We start from the raw sequence: 21,919 nt of genomic DNA, 5'->3' as shown, positions 1-21,919 counted from the left end.
TAAAATCCATTTTTTCAGTTTCAGAAATAATTAATTATTTAAAAAATTTATTTAAGTAAAATAAAAATATTTTTTTTTTGTTTAAAAAAAAATATTTTCAAGAGGCCCATCAAAATTTTTAAAGAAGCAAAATGGTTTATTTAGATTAGAATGGTTTTAGTTATCACCATTTTAAAAAACCCCGTTAGGTAAAAAAGGGTTTTTGATCGGGAGGGTAACACTTGACCATTGATGAAATTTTTTACCAAAAATTTTCCACGGGTAATTAATAGGGCCCTAGGTTTCAATCAAAACCCCCTTGAGAGATTTTGGATCTCCTTGACTGATAATTTCGCTCATTCCCCTGTGAAAAACCTTTAAAAAAAAAAGGCTTTTTTCTTATGAAATTAAAATTTGTCAAAAAAAAGGGAAAAAAATTTGACATATATTATTATCAGTCTAGTGGGTTTGGGGGCTTTGAGGAAAAAAATTTTTTTTCTGAAATTTTTAAATTTATTATTTTGAATAATTTCAGCAATGACTTATTGATGCATAAGGGGACTTGTTTTGAAATTTCTCTTTTTTTTTGATTTTTAAAACCCCCGTAATAAACCAAAAAAGTGGCCCCTGAGGTTGTGCCCATAACTCGATTTCCCCATTAAAATCGCCCCGGGGGAAACCCTTTGATAATGTAGAAAAATGCCCGCTGGGTAGTAATTATTAAAATAGACAATGGAAAAAAAAAAGGTTTTGTAAAAAAAAGGAAAAAAAGTGGCAGTTAAGAAGGCGTACATTTTAAAAGGGAAATTTTTGGTCCCGAAAATTGCATAGAATTTTTGTCATTTCAAAATATAGCTTTTAAGGAAATTAGGAAAATTGTATAAAGATCTTATCCTAGACTGGCATCAGTCGTTAAAAGTCATAAAACGTAAAAAGGGACTGGCCCTAAAATCAATCCCCTCTGATACCACTTTTTTGAAAAATTTTTTTTTCAATATCCTCCTCTGTCTTTTAAAGATTGGACAAATTTCGATTTTGAAAGGACAAATTTCATTTCCCGCTAGTAAACACCATCTCATTACGATCATTGCAAACTGTTTGATGTAATTTTAACCTTTGGCCGGGTGCCCCAAAAAAGTTCCAAAAAGCCGTGCTTTGCTTTTAAAGACTTGGTGAGTAAGATAGAGGGGAGAAAACAATGTTCAAATAATTGTAAAAGTATAGATAAAATTTCAATTTAAATTTGAAAAATGTATGTATCAAAATACGTTCAAATTTTAATTTTTAAGAGGGAAAAAGATTTGGAAAATGAAAAGAAAAACAAAAAAAACAAAAAAAAAAAAAAACAGAAAAAAAAACATTTATTCAATTTATCTCGAAAGTTGTTTTTTACTCCCTGTCAGAGGGTTTGATTAATTCTGCAGTAAAAACCAAAATTATTTTCCCCATGTTTCGTCTCCATGCAGATTTTGTTAATCAGGGTGTTTTCCTAATATAAAACCCAGATGGTTACGCCCTACACCCTTTTCCCGCTAAATTTATTAAAGAACATACCCCTCATTCAAATTTTGAAGGAACCATTTTCTGTTAAAAAGGGGGGGGGGTTTACCAAAAAAATTCCGGGCTGAATGGCCCAAAAAGTGCAGAAAAAGATCAGACTGAAAAGGGTGTGCGGTGGGTCATGTCTTAAATGGTCGCAAAGGAAGAATCAATTGGGTCCAGGTGATAAGGGTTAAATGGGTTCGCGTTTTTGGTTAAAAAGGGTTTTTGTGCAAATAATTTACGTCTGCAAATATTTGATAAGTAGTATTTTTATGAAATTAGATAAAATATTGACAGAAATAAATGAAAAATTTAAACGGGCAAAAAAAACATGCAAGAAAAAATTTATATTGGGAAAAAACACATGGTTTTGGGAAAAATTTTATGAAAAAATGTTATAAAAAAAAGGGTCTTCGTCTGAAATTTAAAAGGCCCAAAAAATAATTTACTTACACCCTTTGGGTTTAAAATTTTATACTCCGGTATTTATTCCTTTAAAAAAAAATCTCAGGGGAAACAAAAAAAACATGGCCCTGTTTTAAATGGGCCACAATAATTGGTTTTGCCATAATATTTATTTGAGGTTTTTTTAAAATTTCACGAAACGCTGGCTAATAAAGGGTTTTCCTTTACAACTAGAAAAAGAAAAATTGGGTAGTATTAAAAAAAGAAAAATTTTTCTTTTGGTTTAAAATTTAATGAGTAAAACGAAAGTAAAAGTGCCCCAGTTTTTAAAAATAGTTTTAAAAGGTCCATAAGATTTTTTTTGAGCCTTTAATTAATTTTTTTTTAAAATGTTACAGGAGGGAATTTTCCTTGATTGTTATGATGCCCTCAAATTTTCCCTTTTTTTAAAAAAGTAATTCTCATTTTTAATTTTAAATTTTTTTTAAAAGGGCAAAATAACTAACGATTTTTTAAGCAATTTTAATGATATTATATTGAAAACATAAAACTTCTGTCCCTATTTTCCCACAATAATTTTAAACAATTTTTTTTAAAAAAAAAAAAAAAAGAAAAAAAAAAACGAAAAAAAAAAAAAAAAAAAAAAAAACATTTCAAAATTTTGTGAATTTTTTAAAATAAAATTCGCGCAGCTATTACCCAATATAAATGCTAGAGAAAAATCAAACATCTGGTACAGGTTATTTTAAATAGTTCATTCAATTAAATCTTGGGTTTCGGTCAGTTTTTGGTTTTCGCATTTTATAGTTGTTTGAAATGAGCCTAAGGGGAAAAAATGTTTTTCGGGGAAAAAAATAGTTTTCAGTTTTGACGAAAGTAAAAATTATTACAGATTTTTGATTTTCAACAGATTTGTAATTTTAAACTTATCCCTACACAGTAGGGGGTAAAAAACCCTGACAGATTAATAAAACCCCAGTTAATCTAAATTTTTTTCACTTTCTAAAAATTTCAAAATGATTTCCCCAACCCTTTAAGTGAGTCTTTAAAATTATTTTAAATTAATTTCGAAATGGCCTAGTAGTTTTTTTGGAAAATGGAAAAAGAAATTAAATGGAAATTTTAAAAAAAATTGTTGTTTCGTTAAAAAAAAACAGGAATTTTAAAAAAGTTTTCTTTGAAAAAAAGGGTAAATTTTTTTAAAATAGGGTTTTATTTTTCAGGGGTGCGGTTTTTTTGTAAAACGACGATGAATGTCTTCTAAAAGCAAAATGTTTTCGAAGTAAAAGGAAAAATTTAATTACCATGTATATGTACATTGTCTAAAAATCTCGAACGTTATTGACAGTCAGTATTGCTGGTTGAATAAGAAAATGTGTTCTTTTATTTAAACAATTGAAAGTTACTTGAATATTTGTGAGTTATTTCTTCAAGATAATACCAGTTAATTTTTTGCTGTGTGTACATTTTTGGAAAATAAACATAAATTGCGGAAACTTGACCTCATGCCCTCGGGGGGGAAAATTTTGTAAACACATTTCATATTCTAGTTTCAAATGCTTTCCAAAAACTATCCGACTTTCGTGATTATGACAAAAAAGGAAAACTTCGGTTTTCGCGGAAAAAAAAAGTTAAGGGGATTGGTGACGTCTTTTAATGAAAGAGCCGTTGCTAATGATGGTTTAAAGGGGGAGGGGAAATTGCATTTGACCCAAAAGATGAGATTTTTTTTTTTAGATTGCATTTTTCAAAAAAGGTTTAGCTAGTCAGTGCACAAAAAAAAAATATTACGACGGGTTTGCGAATCCGGGGGGTGAAGGGTTTTTCCTATCAATTTTTCCCGATTTTTAGAGCGTATTAGCGGTTTTATTTGAATGGTGGAGCGGGAGTAAATCTTGGCTTATAATATAATTATGCAAAAAAAGGGGAATCTCAAAAAAGAAAAAAAAATGCGCAAAATAGGTTACAGTGTAAAATAGATGGCCAGTGTATAAGAGGTCTGGTTACCGAATATACTACATATCCTGCTCAGTAATGCAATGGACCGTCGCAAAACCACGCCTCACCATGTCGATTAAAATGGACTATAATAGATGCTGGTATATAAGTAGTTGTATTATGTGTTTTGAAAAGTTTATTCATTTTTATGATTTTATAATACTTAACACTATCAATTCCTTGTTTCAGAAACGGCCAGGAAAATCAGAATTCTCAAACATCTGCAATAAATAGGTAATATAAAGAAATATTTATTGTCCCGGTTAATTTTCTGTAGGTTTTCAGTTTTTTTAAAAACCATTGATATTTTTTAAATTTTTGTTTTGAAATTTTTAAAACATCGACCATTTTTAAAACATCAACCATTTTTAAGTAGGCATTTAAGATTGATTTTCGGCATTTTTATTCCTGGGACAGATCGATGTTGTATGAAATTTTCTCAGTTTTTGGGGGGAACCAATAAATTTTTCAACCGGGCTCCCGGGGGGATTGGTGGGCGCTAAATGTAAAGAAGCAAAATTTAAGTTTGATAAATGGGTTTTTCCCGCCTCTTGAGTAGCCCTTTATAATTTTTAGTTTTATTTTTCCTTTTTATTTATCTTCATCTAGCAAAATGTATGGCTCGACAAATAAAACATTTAAAAAACTAGAAAAAAGTGCATGCAAAAAGGGTTTTTTGAAAAAAATTTAAAGGGGAAATACATGTATCAGAATACTTATTAATCTAGCTCTAAAGCAGAGGATACCAGCTCTGAATGATTTTATGACCTTATAGCCTCTACAAAATAAAACTTTCAACAAGACGCCGGATTCTTTTAATTGTCACAGACTCAGTACCTGAAGTATTCATGTAAATTCTATAGACAGGATAACTGATCAACGTAATGGTAGTCAAGGGCAACAATGTCGGATTTATTATTTTACAACTTAAACTGGGGGCGGGGAATACTGCATTCAGTTAAAATACATGTCATAAGTCAGCACTGACTTGATTTATCAATACGGTTTTAAAAATTAAAAAATAAACCCTTTTTTACCAAAGTAATTTTTATGGGAAATTTATGATTATGTGGCAAGATGGGTTAACGAAAAAAAGTTTTTAGAAATTTTGTTAAGAGGCCCCAAAAATGATGTATACTTTTCATATAAGCCCCCCCCCCCCCAAAGAAAATAAATCTTCCCTTAATTTTAGTTTTCGGTTGTGAGTAAAGGGGATTTTCCCTCGGGTAAGATATTTAATTTTAAGTTGGGGAAAAGCCTCGTTCTTGTACTTAAATTCCCAAGGCATTGGGTGCAAATTTTTTTATTCAGCTGACAAAAATGTTAAAATTTTACTTTTTTTTTTGCCCCAAAGAGTTAAATAAAAAAACACAGCCCCTTTTTTTTTAGTCTCTTTGGAAAATGAAGTGAAGATGAAACTTAAAGTTGAGGGCAAGGGGTGGGCTGTTCAAAAAAAACAGCATGGTACACACTTGACAAGGGAAAAAAAAAAATTTAAAAATTTCAAATTTCATTTTGTGGAGTTTAGTTTATTATAAAATTGATAATAAAATATAGTATTTTTTGCTATATTAATTGAAAGTTTGAAATATAAAATTATTTGGGCCAATGGATTAAAAAAATTTAATTAAAAATTCATTGTATATTTTCAGAAAACATTAAAAATTAGTCACAGATCAAAGAACTAATTCGATGTTGCCAAATTGAGCTTTTGCCGTCTGTATTTAATGGTGGCAATTCACAGTTTTATACATAGAGAATGAACTGTTTTCAAATTTTTGTTTCATGCATGACATCTATGAAGTGCCACGAAATGTTAGAAAACAAAAATAAAGGATTGGAACTGTATGGACCTTGCTTTCCCCGATAAAGAAAACCAAATCGGGCTTCGTTTATACTTTTTTTTTGAAAATTTGGTGAAATTTGGATAAAAAAACTAATTTAACGGAAAAAAGCAAAAGCGCAAAAATGTTGATTGTTTCGATAATTTGTTTCTTATCGCGTAAAAAAAATGTAAAAAATTTTCAAAGTCTGTGAAATTGCCCAATTTTTTTTTTCCCAATGAATTGTTATTAGTATACTTGTATTTGTTGCAGGAAGAAAAGAAGAGAATTATGGGACGATTTCTTTTTTGATAACCGCCTTTTAAAAGGAAAAGAATTAAGAAAAATGGCCCAGTCGTGTTGAACGAAATGTATTTTGGCAAGAAAAGGAGAAGTATCCCCCAAAATGAAAAGAAAAGGAAAAAAGCAAAGGGGATGGTTTAAAAAGTTGATTTATGTACTTTATAGTAAATTTTTTATGAAAGCCCAAAATTCCGAAAAAAAACCACTCGCCCTTTACCCCAAACTTTTACTGCTGAAGCCTTTTTGAGCACACCCCCTTTGACTTTGGGGGGACCGGTCAAAAGGGCAAGGGCTGCGGGTTTTTCCTTATACCTCTTGTTTTATCAAAAAAAGGTCTCCGTTGAAAAGGTATTATATGTATTACGTACTAACATATGTCAACAGTATTTAGCATGATAAACGGTTCAAAATTTTAGGGGTCGCACTCGGGATAATATGACATTTATTTTATGTTTTCGATACTACATTCCACATTTCACTCAAAAGATATAGAGAATCCATCATTGGTCTTCGGTTAAGATCAGAAAATCCCAACCCGAGGGCGCGACAGCTCAAGTCTTTAAAACTGGCTGAGCGAGTTTAATGACTTGAGGCGGTGCGCCCGAGGGTTGGGGATTTTTTCTGATCTCACCGAACACCAATGATGGATTATGATTTCTCGACTTACCACAACAGAAACAATAAAAACAAGCATAAAATATGAAATCTACTTCAAACGCGGGAAAATTGACGTCCGTAAGCAGAGTGACGTCGTGACATTTCAGTGACGCACAAATAACAAATTTCCGCTTTAAGTTTATCGTTTGTACGTAACGGTACGTTATCTAATCATAAAGGAATGAATTTTGATCGAGAAATACACTAAAATGAAGGAGAGAAAAGGTTGTATAAGTACCTGATTTTCAATTAATTTTACATAAATATTTGTATATCAGCGCATGAAGAGTTCCGTCATCAGGAGTGTGGGATAACCCATGTGATGTAAGATTTTTCCCAGCACTTCTAAAAATATCGAATTTTTCTGTCCGATAAGTGAGAAATGTTTGTCTTAAAATTTTACGGTTAAATTCTAAGTGGTGAAAAATGACAAAGTTAAAACCTGTTGTTTGTCAAATCGATAACCATTTCAAAGCACTTTACCCATAGAGTTATGACATCTTTTTCAAAAATATTGACTTACTGAAATTGTGATTCCAGAAACACGAAAAGGATCTTGCTTCTGTTCAACATGAGATGGAAAGATACAAAAGGGATAATAAAGCTATGATGGTATACCCTTTTTGGTATTTACATTGTACATAGCAGACAGTTCGGTAATTAAAGTCGCTTTATCAGTGAAATTTGATTAAGCTATTTTTTATTCATAATTTAAGTACAAACAGTTTCATTAAGTCAAAAGAACTGTTATCATTAGTTTGTTGGAGGTAGAGAATAATTAAGTATATACAGGTTTGTATTTATCTGGTTCGCTAACCTTCTGTTCGTTTAAACTATATAAATAAAATTAGTCGGCTGGCTAGAATCAAAACAGGGCAGTAGTTTATGACCCATATTCCCTTCTGTTCAGTAAAACAAAAAATCTGCCTGTGCTCATAGTTAAAAGCACTTCCAAATTATTTGACTGAAAATACGCAGATTTACTTGTAACATTTGCGGCACTGACTGATTGCTCTATAGTCCGTTTTAATAATGTAGTATATTCGGCAACCAGATTTCTTATTCACTGACCATCTACCTTACACTGTAACCCTGTAGCTCTACCTATTTTGCTTGTTACTTTTTGAGATTTTTATTACTTGCATAAGCCAGAGAATAACTCCACCCCGCCAGGTTAAATACAACACACTGTACATTGTATCAAAACAATGGGGCCTCCGTAGCGAGTGGTTAAGGTCGCTGACTTCAAATCACTTGCCCCTCGTCGATCAGGGTTCGAGCCTCACTCGGGGTGTTAATTTTCTTCATGTTAGGAATAATCCAGCTGCTTACGGAAGTCGGGTGTCCTACCCAGGTGCCCGCTCGTGATGAAATAACCTCACGGAGGGCACCTGGGTCTTTCCTCCACCATTAAAGCTGGAAAGTCGCCACATGACCTAGCATGTGTCATTGCGACGTTAAATCCAACCAAAAAATAAAAATAAAAAAACAGGTACATATTGTACATCTTTTCCAGACATATTTCATAAGTGTTCAAAATGTTTAGCAAATTATGAGTGAAGTATGATGCTTAACATATTAATTTACAGGGTTGTAAGTACAGGAACTTAAAAACAACTTTGCAAAATGAAAGAATGAAATGTCGGGCCGCTGAAGAACAGGCAGCAAGGGCTAAGAGCCATGTTACATGTTCATCTACAAAGGTAGGTAAATATTCGTTAGTAAGCCATATCAACGTTAACAAGTAAATGGTTACTGCAGAGATGAATAATATTTTACATCATTGAATTATCTACATTTTAAAGCTTTCATATACTTATCAACGACATTAATGAAGCTTGAATTGGAGGCTAATTCAATATTCATGTACATGTTAAGCAGCACTTATTTATAGCCTAGGGCTAAATTTCATTAACCGTTAGATGTTGATGAATTTCTGCAACTTAAAACAGAAGATTTATCTCATTTCTTATATGTCCAACTCAAATATAGAAAAACGGCAATTGTCCTACATTTTTATCATCCCCTTTAGTTTCAATTTAATAGATATTTCAATTCATTCAAAAAAAAAAAAACCGCAATACTGTTTATAAGTTTACTGCACATTTACGAGTATTTGAATCGAAACCTCTCAATATTTTATACGAAAGAGTTATATTGTATTAAAATGTTTTGACAATTAAAACTAAATTCATTGTATTTCCGTTTCTATCATTTTTTTTTGTCTGTTTATCTTAAGCAGACACCGTTACAGAGGAAGACCACTCAGATGGAAGGATGTGCATACTCATAATTTAACGCCAATAGCGTTGGTTTGATGCAAAAGAATATATCAAACTGTTAATTATAAGTGTTTAGAAACTTTCAAGACAGGGTGGAATTCTCTTTTGATCAACACATTTTGTTCCATTTCGATCAACACAGTTGTCACAATATCACAAGTACTTTGACTGTTCAAATTCTAATGAAATATAAAGCTGATTTTTAAAAATTATATATTTATTTCTTTTATTAACTATTGTGTGTCTAACAAATTCTTCTGTTAACCCCACGGGAGTTGAAAGTGATTTAAACAATGTACATTTCAAACATACAAAGCAAGCAAACGAAAGTAAAGTCAGGGTCTGTCAGGTAATAAAAAATCGTGATCAGTTGAATTGAAACATTTTTAATTAACAACACAGTTGCAGTTTGGTTAAGTTACGTCTGTAAAAATAGTTTTAACTAAACTAGTTTCCATGTCATTTTTTCTTTCTAAATTTGTATCTTTTAATGTTTATGGTAGATAAACGTTGCAAATACATTATGACAGCAGTCATTGGTATCTTTCCGTTAGTGGCCGAGCATTCATCATTCTACATATCAAATATTGAAGCTAACTCATTCCACTACCATTTAAAGCTTCCAGGGGTGTGGTCTACATGAGTCCTAAGCATTCCAGCGCTAACAGTGCTTTTGATTATTCAGTGACGTATTTTACTTATTCTTGATATACCAGTTAGGTCTAACATTGTCATATGCAAATCCCTTGAAATATAATATGCGTATACCCATACTTCATTATTGTGTTTTGGTTGTAGTAAAGGAAACAATCTAAACAGTTAAGAAAGCAAAGACAGATCAAGAATATCATCCACCAGATCCAAAAGAAGGATGCAATTTTGATTGTAAGTTAAAACTCTTTATATCTACATATTAATAATGATGCGCGGGATGCATTTATAGACGAAAGTTTGCATTCCTGACAACATTACACATTCTGATTTCTCTGTATATTTTAAAGAAATATAGTGCTTCACTTGATAATTAGAGTAAAACGCTACTCAAACTACTTAACTGATGTATCTATATGAGTTCATAGAATAATGAAAATCAAAACGCATAATTATTGCATTTCATTTGGAAAGCATATATTTATTGAGTTAACCGTATAAATTGTGTTATTATATCAAGATGAGATGCCAACATGTACGAGTTACAAAAGTCATTATAAAACAATAAAAGTTATCTGAAGCAGCAATTTTAATGACGATAAAACTTCAACAATCTAGTATAAATTTTCAGCCTCCAAGTCCTCTTAAAAAACAAAAGAAACTGACAAAGAAAGCCATTGTCTCTTTGGTAAGATTTTATTTCTGATTTTAATTAAATACCTGCATTGGTATTAAACACACCGGTGTTCCCGTAAATGTGCATATTTACCTTATGCTTTACAGTGAAATACTGAAATTTATCAGTGAAAAAAAAAACCCGGATATTGTCACTGTTTCAAACAGTGAAGATTTAGTTAACTAGCTTATATAAATGTGTTCACGCATATTTTCGTGATGAGAAAAATTGTTTCCTTGTCGCTTACAATTTTCAGTTAATACAGCTAAGTTACCCATACTTCATTATCATGTTGTTTTGTATTAAAAGGATCCTCTTCCAGTAAAGAAAGTTCAGACAGATCGAGACATTATTCCAGGTGCAAAGGAGGATATGATTTTGAGTGTAAGTATATCTGCAAGAGAAAAATACTTACAAGAGAAAACATTTTTCTGTTACCTATAAAACATCCAAAAACATTAAAGTATTTCACTGAAGACCATCAATGTCGTGCAGAAAAGGACGCCATTCGCCCAGTAAATACATTTTTGTCAAACACGGCAGTTATATCTATGTATAGTTAGAATTATCTAGTTTGTCTCTATTAAAAAGATATAGTATTATAATGCGGCTAGCGATGCCCCAGCAACAGATTTTAGCATTCTCTCCCTAACATAGCTGCATATTTTAATTTGAGGTGTATATATATTGATGGAATATAGTACTGCACATAATGTCAATGTGAACCATTTCTCAAACTATTTGAGATATCATCATATGAATGAAAACCCATATTGTAAATGAATGAAATGATGTAGTAAAACGTATAGATTATGTTACTAACTTTGATGCACATATCAACTCGTTCGCGTTCATTTTAGCTACAAAATTAATGACCAGGTTTTAACAATATGGTATCAATTTTCAGTCCCAATGTTCCGTAAATAGACAAAGGAATCTGACAAAGAATGCCAGTGACTCTAAGGTAAGTTTGTATTTCTAATTTCATTTAATACCTGTATTAGTATTGAAAAGACGTTTGGAAAGAGGTATTAGTAACAAAATATTTTAAAAAGAGGAATTCACAAATTAACTCCCTTTTAAGTTTATGAAAATAATAAGGTTTGTCGCACATCTGCACACATATGCTAAAAAAGGTCATTTTTGTGTGCCCTGCTGTAGTGATAAAAACTTTTGCGAGTTTGATTTTTCACCATAGTTTTCTATGATGTTGGAAACTTTGAATTACTGTATATAGCCAGAACAGTAACCTGTATTACGTTAAATGTTGTGTATTAAACTAGAAAATAAATCCTATTTTATGAACAGCTAAGTCACAGCTTTAGATAAGTGTCAGCCGGCGCAAAAAACAATGTTCGCAAAGGGTGTTACCACAGTATTGAAATATACTTAACTGCAAAAACAGACTTTACTAATTGTCTGCTGGTGGCATGTTATAAACGCTGTGTTCAGTGAACACACATGGCCCGGCAGGTGCTTTGACCGGAAATGTAGTCAGTATGAGTAGCCTTATGAGTCCGAATGAGGTCAAGATCAACAGTCGGTTGGTTTGATCAGATGAATGTCAAATGGACAAAGACAGTGTTTGTGCAAGTATCGAATGTTTATGAGAAAAATTAAACGGCACGGTCGAAGATTGGAAAGAAAAAAATAAAGGAACTGCAGAATATGTTTAACATGGCATTTTTCTCTTTCACTAGCTCAAATATCGTGTGACCACCTCGTGGAAGTATAACTTTCATTAAACGAGGTCACATTGACCTGACGTTCAGTCTGATGACGTCATTTGGAAGAAGACAACCTCCCCCTCCCTCCACAGGAATATAATTTATTACCTTCAGGAAAACTTAATTTGAAACGGGATCCTTTGCTAAAAAACATTCATGACCATGCCCTTTGCGAACATTGCGACAAACCTCATTATTTTCATAGCGTAAATATCCCTTGCCTGAAGTAGACATAGCATGTGATTACGTCCTGCTAGGCTTATTCCAACACACGATTACCTGTTTTAATCAGAACTATGTTGGCTTGTAAACGGTTCAATATTACTTGCTTGCTAAATCCAAGCGTAACTGCTGCACTTAACACTGTTTTGAAAGGGTGACGTAAATGCGTACTGATTATGTAACAGTCTACACCTGCCGTTGTCTCGGTCTACCTGACCTAGGTTCGTCTGAAATGTCTACAGGTTGTCGAAGTCGAACAATTCGACGTACATCTGTATTCCTTTGACATTATAGTAACAGTACATGTCTTGCAGCGTCATCAAGGCCAGCATTTTTTTATTTTCTGGTTTACGGGAGATTTTTTAAAAAATTTGGGTCGGGGGGGACAAATAAAAATAAAAATAAAAATCCCAATTTTGAGCAGTCGACCAAATAAATAAAAATAAAACGTCCAAAAGGATACAATTTTTTTATTTTTTGTACACCACAAAAAAACAAAAGCTTGCAAGCTTAAATTGCATACACACTCACAAATGAACTATTCTGAACTGGTTTATATCTCATCATCTCAGTATACTGTTGTTTTCTTAATGTGTAGCTTGTATGAATATTGCCATTTTCAAAGTCACCAAGGATATGTATTATTTGTGTTTGTGTATGTATCTATTTTGTAGTAAAAATAGACTTGTGGAAACATTTTTCATAATAAAATATACCGATACTACAGTTGACATATCATAAGAACATTGCCTAATGTTTATTATTTAAACATGATAAACATGAATAAAAACTGCTATTAAAATGGGGATATGCAAGGACTACTTTAGGTCTTCATACTGCATACATGCATATTATTAAATTGGCCGGAGATGCAAAGTCTTAAAAGACAGGCATTGTCATATTAGAAAGCAAAAATTACGAATTGATAAAAATTATGCACACTGGCTTTAAAATTAAATTTATGGCTTTGGGCAAGTTTCAGTGACTTGAATATTGTTTTATATTTTGCCGATTGTCAGTGCCACCTATATTGTACGACAAGTGGAAACAATCTGAATTTTGGTTCAGCTAAAATGTGTACAAAATAAAAACCTTATCGGCTGATGTTCAAACAACAGTATCGGAGATTTATAAGACTCTTAACCGAGATGGGACTTGGACTTGGTAAATTATGAGTTCGAAAAAACATTTATTACTGGATATGTCATTATGTGTTCCTCAGTGTCAAAGGCACATGTGACATATAGTGTCTGAATGTCTGTCCCAAACATACTTTCAAAGGGTCTTCTTACAGATTTTATCGGTGTATACTTCAAGTGAACATGGGAATGTTGCTGGGAGTTTCATGTTTGATATTGATAATTATCTTTTGAGTTACAGTACCTGGCCTGAACTTTAGTCAAACTAATTTGACGCAATCCTGATTAGATTGCCTGTCAAACATATTAAACAACCATTAATCTGACTGTCCAGTTATTTTGACTACATCACGTAGTTTGAATTTTTTATCACATGTATCTTTGTCAAGCATTTGCATGGACATGTGTCATTTTACATTGAAATTGCACTTTGTTTTGAACAGAACTACTGAAAATTGTGGTATTAGTTATTTTATCTTCTCTAACCCCCAAGACTTCAAAGTAAAAAAAATGTGTTTAGCAAGTTGATACTCACTTTTGCTCCTCCATTTTGCCATTTCTTTGGTTTCTTTCCTTTTTATCAATTGTGGTATTTTTCTGACAGTCCCACATGAATTTGATCGTTGTCCAATTATAATATACAGACAACAAATCTCGTACATGTGATACGCCAGAATTTTCAACATCTGGACAGCATTGATAGTGAAGGTCATTTTTCGTAGGTGATTATTCCTAATGTTGAGCTTTAGGTGCTGTAATTTCTACTCAGATCCAATTTCTTTACAATACTTGTTATCTCTGCCAACTTATTCCAAAGATTATTGTCTGTTAACTTGTATATTTTTCCTATTATTTTCACACAATTTACATTCATGGAGGCTGCCATTTTTCATGCATCTATTGATCTTGATTAAAAACCTCTACCTTACAGTTAAACTTTTATTTTTGGCAGCAGCAATTATGGACGGTCGGCGGGTAAAATGAAAATAAAAGTACTGAAAATGACTTTTATTTTTATTTTGTTTTGTCAAAAAAATAGGGTCGGCGCTCCCGTAAACCAGAAAATTAAAAAATGCTGGCCCAACGCAAGCTCCGTATGTCAGTAGTACTAGCATCTAGAGTCTCTCTTGTCTGTTTAGGCGTGGTATCCCTGTTCCCGATAAAATATGGAATAGTATGTGTTTTTGTACGAATAAACGTTCTAGATATCGATAAACCATTGAAGTGGCCAGAAAAGCATAAAAATACTTTTTTGAAATGTAACAATATGTTTGAAAAAGATTCAGAATTTGAATTAACGTGATACATACTTATGTTTCCGTTTTATTGATAAGAATTGAATTTAATGATAAGTGACATATTTTTCAGATTGCTTTGGTAGAGTACAACCAAGGTAGAGTGTATTATGTTCTCCGAGATCCAGAGGACACAAAGAAGGGAATTTACTTCAAAGCTCCGATTGGATACATTAAATATGGACTCTTTTGTCATAAACCAACAAAACTGTCCTTTGTTTTAAACAAAAAAGACGTACAATCAGTTGACAGAAAATTTATCATTTGTGAATTTACCGGTGTTATAGAGGATGGTATCATACGAGTTAATAAGATGTCAATATCTCCACAAGAACAAGTACTCCTTATTTCAAACTATGTGAAACAGTGTTGAACTTTGTAATGCAATGTTTTGTTGTTTTGTCTCCCACCACACAGTTATGTGGAAGACATATTGATTTACCCCTCTGACTGTCTGTCTGTCTGTCACAAATCTTGTCCACGCTCTAAGTCGAACATCTCTCCGATCTTCATCACAAAAATGTGTTTAACCATAAATCCTCTGCCAAATTCGATAACTAGCCAAACTGATAGCCACATTGGTATTATTGCCCTTGCATCACCGAAAATCGGCTTTTTTACATTTAGTCTGTGCTTTTAAGTCGAATAGTTTTCGTATGCCCTTTTTCGACTTCGAAGGTTTTTTTGAAAGGCTTTAAATGTTAGCTTGTATCTAAGTACCACCTAAATGAATAGATTGAATCTTCACACATTCGTTCACTGTGGTGATCTGGCATGTAGTTTACAGGTTCCATAACTCTCTTTTGTGTTTTTATAAATCATGCCCCTTTTTCGACTCGTCTGTCATTGGTTAAGATTTTGTATGAAAGCTGGTATCTAACACAAATGAATTGAAACTTCACATACGTCTTCGTTGTCATGATTTGATTCCATTACTACTTTGTTTTATAAAGTTAAGCCCTGTTTTGTACTTACCGGATATTTGGTAAGTTGAATATGTAAGCTGGTATCTCAGTACCCGCTAATGGGACTGGATTTAAAATTCTCACAATTGTCCGTTTTCGTGAGTTAATATGCAGTACACATGTTCCTTAATTCTGTTTTGCAATTTTACAGAATTATGACCCTTTTTAATTTAAATATTCATTCAGCTGGCAAGCCTGTTGAATAGTCAAGCGTTGCGGTCATTCATAAGCTGTTGTTTTTTTAAACGCTTTCTCTCCTGTAAAACCTGTATTAGTGACATGAAATAATCATTGAATAATAAGTAGTTTAATATACATGAAAATCTTTTTTTCATTATGTTATCTGAGACAAATTAAATTCTTCATTATTTTTATGTAAATGTTGTTTCTGTTGTCATGGCAACGGAAATTCCAAAGCACCCATGCGTCATGAAAATATAGAGGTGTATAAATGAAAGGCCCGTGATGAAACAAAAATATACGGTTAAGTTTTTTTCAGTAAAATTGCTTTAAACTATTCCCAGAGATTGAAATGTATGATGTCAAGTAAGTGTTATGCATACATCTGATTTGTTCCATGGATGACTTGAAAAATACACGCCATGCACAACGACGTGTTACTGCTTTAATGACGTTCTTAACGTCCCGTTTCAAAATGCGCTCGGTGACAAACTTTAAAACGGTGTAGAGCTTAAAATAGTAAAGATAATCACTTCAAATTTTCAGATTTGAAAGATAAAAGAATGTTTTTCATGAATGTTTTGTTATCTGAATTTTGATTTTTTTATTATGTATTTGTTGGCGGATTGACATTTGCTATCTGCATCTTTTTTCTTCTTTAATAACCTTTTTGTAGCATGTATCTTTTATTCTAAACATAAAATGTTTTGCTGTACAAGTTAACAATGCCGAATGCAGGTCCACACTTTTGGAACTCGGCATCGTTTCAGTTTTTATAGAAAACCACGAATGTTTGAGAAACGCTTGTAACTTGTGAGATTGTTTCCAGGAATCGTGTTAATGATTTCGGCAAGAATCAAGGTACATTTTAATTGTTCTCGAAGAATTTATACAAAATGCTTGAAAGTTTGCCAAAACGTTCGTAATATGTATCGTTTCTCAATCGTACATACATATTCGGAAACAATCGGTTTTGTACAAAAATGGCGAAAAACCAAAGTTGCTTCTTTTTTTTTCAGGAAAAAAAGTCGTGTTTATTTTATATAATTATTTATAATATCCCTCTCAGTAATTTGCCGCTGAACAAAACATTGGTGTTCAGATGCGTGAGAATTATGTCACCCGGGCGCAGGCTCAGTGATATAATAATACACATCTTAACGACATACAATGATTTTAGTCAAGAGCAAAACATTAAAAGATATATATTTACTCTATTCTAATAGGTTACCAATGATTTTAAAGTACATCGTTGTCGACATCTGTTAAATATGTGTCTGTTTTTCTTGGTTTCTTATCCAGCGCGCCGCTACCGTTTGACGCCAAGTAGATATCTAAATTGAAAATAAAATATACAACAAAATAAGAGGATAACTCCATTATATCCTTAAATAATATCTTAAAACTTATTTTCTCCATTTAGCGTAAAGAACGTAAAAAGAAGTTGTAATAATGACGATTATGATGATAAGTCAATCCATGGTTTAGTCTGTTAATATATATACAAAAAAAACGTTCTTTAAGACCCCAGTGTTTGTCATCGGCTTGTCTGACACATATTACAAATCATTTCTTCATCTGAACGTTTCGTTTACTATATTGTATTTCATATTTTTTTCATGTTCCCAAATGTACTGTTTGAAAATATTTTATATAACCATTATAAAATACTTTGTATTGTATCATCTATACTCCAAATAACTAGAATGTTATTATCCTTTAAAATTGTGTTTCTGTTAACCAAATTTTGAGTTGTATAAAAATATTCAATTTGGTAATTTCACTTTGTAATGAAAAGATAAAAGATTTTTTAAAAACATTTAGTATATTCTTTAGTAGTGTTCTTGATTACTGGGTCTGGGTTTATATATCTAAAACATGTTGACCGTTTTCCAAGCACAACAGAATTGAAATTAAAAACATACTGGAATCGTACAGTCATCGCATATGAAAACAATGTATTTAGTCTCGAGTAAATTGAAGTATGAAGGAATAGCGACAATATACGTCTGTTTTGTGTTTCAACGTTTGCACAAGCTCTGGTCATATTATTTGCTCTGTGATTTTGGTAAGCTCTAGTCATATTATTTGCTCTGTGATTTTGGTAAAATTATTATACAAATAGTACTGCTTTACATTACCCATTGGAAGCATCCTTTAGAATTCGATAAGGTACTATTCAGTGGATTTGTTTTCTGTCCGCGTCTTTGAACAAAACTGACCTCTTTTCAATGAGATGTCTTTTTAACTAATAGGAAAAAATTGCATTGTATCATCTTTAACTCATTTATACGTGCCTCTTCCTACAGAAGAGTTGCATTAATTTTACTGTTGTTAAAGAAAGCAAGACGTTCTTATTTATCTGTCAGCTTAATTATTCGTTTTTACGTGCTTGTATATTAAACTAACTGTTTAATAGTACTCGTAACTTGCGTCTGAAAATTCCTAGAGTTGACACGTCGAAGCAGAAACTTGTTCATTAACTTGGGCCAATTACTGTCATGTTATTTTCAGCAAAAAGATTTCACTTACTTTGTATGTCATGTAAATAAAATACCAAAAACGAGATTTTTGCTTACCTTTTTGTGGCATTTGAAGGGTTATATGTTCTTACACATTGATCGTGTTAATGGTTTACCTTGATATGGCTTTTCGTTTGTATTTCGGGCTTTGCATTCGACTGCAATTTCAAGGCGTATGTATATATTTTAAATGCACCATACATATTTCATGGCTCTTATTTCTATCAACTATTGACTGCTTAATAAACATAAATATGAACCTGTAACTTCAAATGGGTTAGAAAACCAGTTTATATTAAGGAACCATGACGGCTTATGTCTATGACGAACTATATACCTATGTTATGGCTTTAGCGTATGTGTCATTTAAAACTCGAGTTGTTAGTTTGTTATGCCTGCCACGACAAAGTTTATTATTTAAAGAAGAATGAAAAGTGATTTTGTTAAAAAAGGATGTGGGGGATGTTACCCTATCTATGGCTCTATTGTATGTGAAAAATGAAGTGATTTTGTTAAAAGGGACGTGGGGGGATGTTACCCTATCTATGGCTCTACTGTATTTGAAAAATTGAAAATTGATTTTGTTAAAAGGGACGTGGGGGGTTGTTACCCTATCTATGGCTCTACTGTATTTGCAAAAAATGAAAATTGATTTTGTTAGAAGGGACGTGGGGGATGTTACCCTATCTATGGCTCTACTGTATTTGCAAAAATTGAAAACTGATTTTGTTAAAAGGGACGTGGGGTGATGTTACCCTATCTATGGCTCTACTGCATTTGAAAAATTGAAAATTCATTTTGATTTTGTTACAAGGGACGTGGGGGGATGTTACCCTATCTATAGCTCTTCTGTATATGTTATGTATCTGTATAATTATTTTTCAATATCACCCCAAAAAAAGGACACATGGAATTTCCTTTTTTATTCTGGAAAGCCTTTTTTCCAGATAAAATAACTCTTTTTCAGAAAATTATATTTTAAATATCTGTTCAGACAGTGTACTCTGATGCAGTTAGCTACAAATACATCTAAATAAATAGCGCTTACTTGAAGTTTGAATTTTAGTTCCAGTGATTACAGATATGCAATACATCAAAGAGTACAAAAAACGGTGGCACTGAAAGCGGAAGCTTTAGATGTGTAGGAAAACGTTAAAAATTCATTGCAACTTTGTGCGGTTCTTTATCTATTTCATAATTTTATTGCCAAGGTAAAACCAAATAAAATTTGTTTGTTTTGTGTTTAAAACCGTTTTTTTAACAGTATTTCAGTCATGTATCGGCAGTCAGTTAACCTTACCAGTGTTCCTGTATTCTGTACCAGTACAAACCTGCTCTCTGCAAGTAACTGCAAACCCCTCCACATGAATCAGAGGTGGACGACTAATGATTTCAGATAAAAATAAATAGATATTCTCAAATTATATATCTTACCTATTTTCCTTATTCCTTGACTTCATGAACATCAAGAAGATGAAGAGTGCAACCTCAAGGTTAATTGTCAAAGAGGCAAATTTTTCTAGCATATCTAGGAAGCCCTGTGGATCCATCATTGCAATAAAGAACACGATACCAAACACTAGGAATGATAACATTGTATTGCACATACTGAAATTCAAAAGCAAAAGAATATACAATTTCCCAGACAAAGCCTGACTGGATCAAGTCTATTAGATTTTCTTTACATTTGATTTGTTTCTAAATATTAATAAACCAGAAACTGTCACATGATATACATGTAATATGACAATACGAAGGCTTTAACCAGCAGCATCCATTTACTGGCCCTATTTTCTGTGAGGTATACTCACCACTGTGAGGTACAAACGCTTTCAAGTCAGCAACATTGACCACTCAGCTACTGGCCCTATTTTCTGAGAGGCATACTCACCACTGTGAGGTACAAATGCTTTCAAGTCAGCAACATTAACCAACCAGCTACTGGCCCTATTTTCTGTGAGTTATACTCACCACTGTGAGGTACAAACGCTTTCAAGTCAGCAACATTGACCACTCAGCTACTGGCCCTATTTTCTGTGAGGCATACTCACCACTGTGAGGTACAAATGCTTTCAAGTCAGCAACATTGACCACTCAGCTACTGGCCCTATTTTCTGTGAGGCATACTCACCACTGTGAGGTACAAACGCTTTCAAGTCAGCAACATTAACCAACCAGCTACTGGACCTATTTTCTGTGAGGCATACTCACCACTGTGAGGTACAAATGCTTTCAAGTCAGCAACATTAACCAACCAGCTACTGGCACTATTTTCTGTGAGGCATACTCACCACTGTGAGGCACAAACGCCTTCAAGTCAGCAACATTAACCAACCAGCTACTGGCACTATTTTCTCTGAGGGATACTCACCACTGTGAGGTACAAACGCCTCCAAGTCAGCAACATTAACCAACCAGCTACTGGCCCTATTTTCTGTGAGGTATACTCACCACTGTGAGGTACAAACGCCTTCAAGTCAGCAACATTAACCAACCAGCTACTGGCCCTATTTTCTGTGAGGCATACACACTACTCTGAGGTAGCTGGCCCTATTTTCTGTGAGTTATACTCACCACTGTGAGGTACAAACGCTTTCAAGTCAGCAACATTGACCAACCAGCTACTGGCCCTATTTTCTGTGAGGCATACACACCACTGTGAGGTACAAACGCCTTCAAGTCGGCAACATTAACCAACCAGCTACTGGCACTATTTTCTCTGAGTGATACACACCACTGTGAGGTACAAACGCCTTCAAGTCAGCAACATTAACCAACCAGCTACTGGCCCTATTTTCTGTGAGGTATAAATGCTTTCAAGTCAGCAACATTAACCAACCAGCTACTGGCCCTATTTTCTGTGAGGCATACTCACCACTCTGAGGTACAAATGCTTTCAAGTTGGCAACATTAACCAACCAGCTACTGGCCCTATTTTCTCTGAGGGATACACACCACTGTGAGGTACAAACGCCTTCAAGACAGCAACATTAACCAACCAGCTACTGGCCCTATTTTCTCTGAGGGATACTCACCACTGTGAGGTACAAACGCCTCCAAGTCAGCAACATTAACCAACCAGCTACTGGCCCTATTTTCTGTGAGGTATACTCACCACTGTGAGGTACAAACGCCTTCAAGTCGGCAACATTAACCAACCAGCTACTGGCACTATTTTCTCTGAGTGATACACACCACTGTGAGGTACAAACGCCTTCAAGTCAGCAACATTAACCAACCAGCTACTGGCCCTATTTTCTGTGAGGTATAAATGCTTTCAAGTCAGCAACATTAACCAACCAGCTACTGGCCCTATTTTCTGTGAGGCATACTCACCACTCTGAGGTACAAATGCTTTCAAGTTGGCAACATTAACCAACCAGCTACTGGCCCTATTTTCTCTGAGGGATACACACCACTGTGAGGTACAAACGCCTTCAAGACAGCAACATTAACCAACCAGCTACTGGCCCTATTTTCTGTGAAGCATACACATCACTGTGAGGTACAAATGCTTTCAAGTCGGCAACATTAACCTACCAGCTACTGGCCC

The 21,919-nt window shown here is 33.4% G+C and overlaps 1 protein-coding gene across 1 annotated transcript in view; it reads right to left on the bottom strand.

Annotated features, from left to right (window-relative positions):
- The window catches only part of LOC123555714 (uncharacterized), an 80,925-nt gene that overhangs the window by 48,751 nt on the left and 10,255 nt on the right, over positions 1-21,919 (bottom strand). Inside the window, exon 5 of the mRNA XM_053547828.1 lies at positions 19,801-19,974. Coding sequence (XP_053403803.1) covers positions 19,801-19,974 — 174 coding nt within the window. The remainder of the gene's footprint in view (positions 1-19,800; positions 19,975-21,919) is intronic.

This window comes from Mercenaria mercenaria, chromosome 1 (genome assembly GCF_021730395.1).
Source record: "Mercenaria mercenaria strain notata chromosome 1, MADL_Memer_1, whole genome shotgun sequence".
Classification (NCBI taxonomy): domain Eukaryota; kingdom Metazoa; phylum Mollusca; class Bivalvia; order Venerida; family Veneridae; genus Mercenaria; species Mercenaria mercenaria.
Note: the sequence above shows the minus strand (reverse complement) of the source record. Positions and strands in the feature narration are given on the sequence as shown.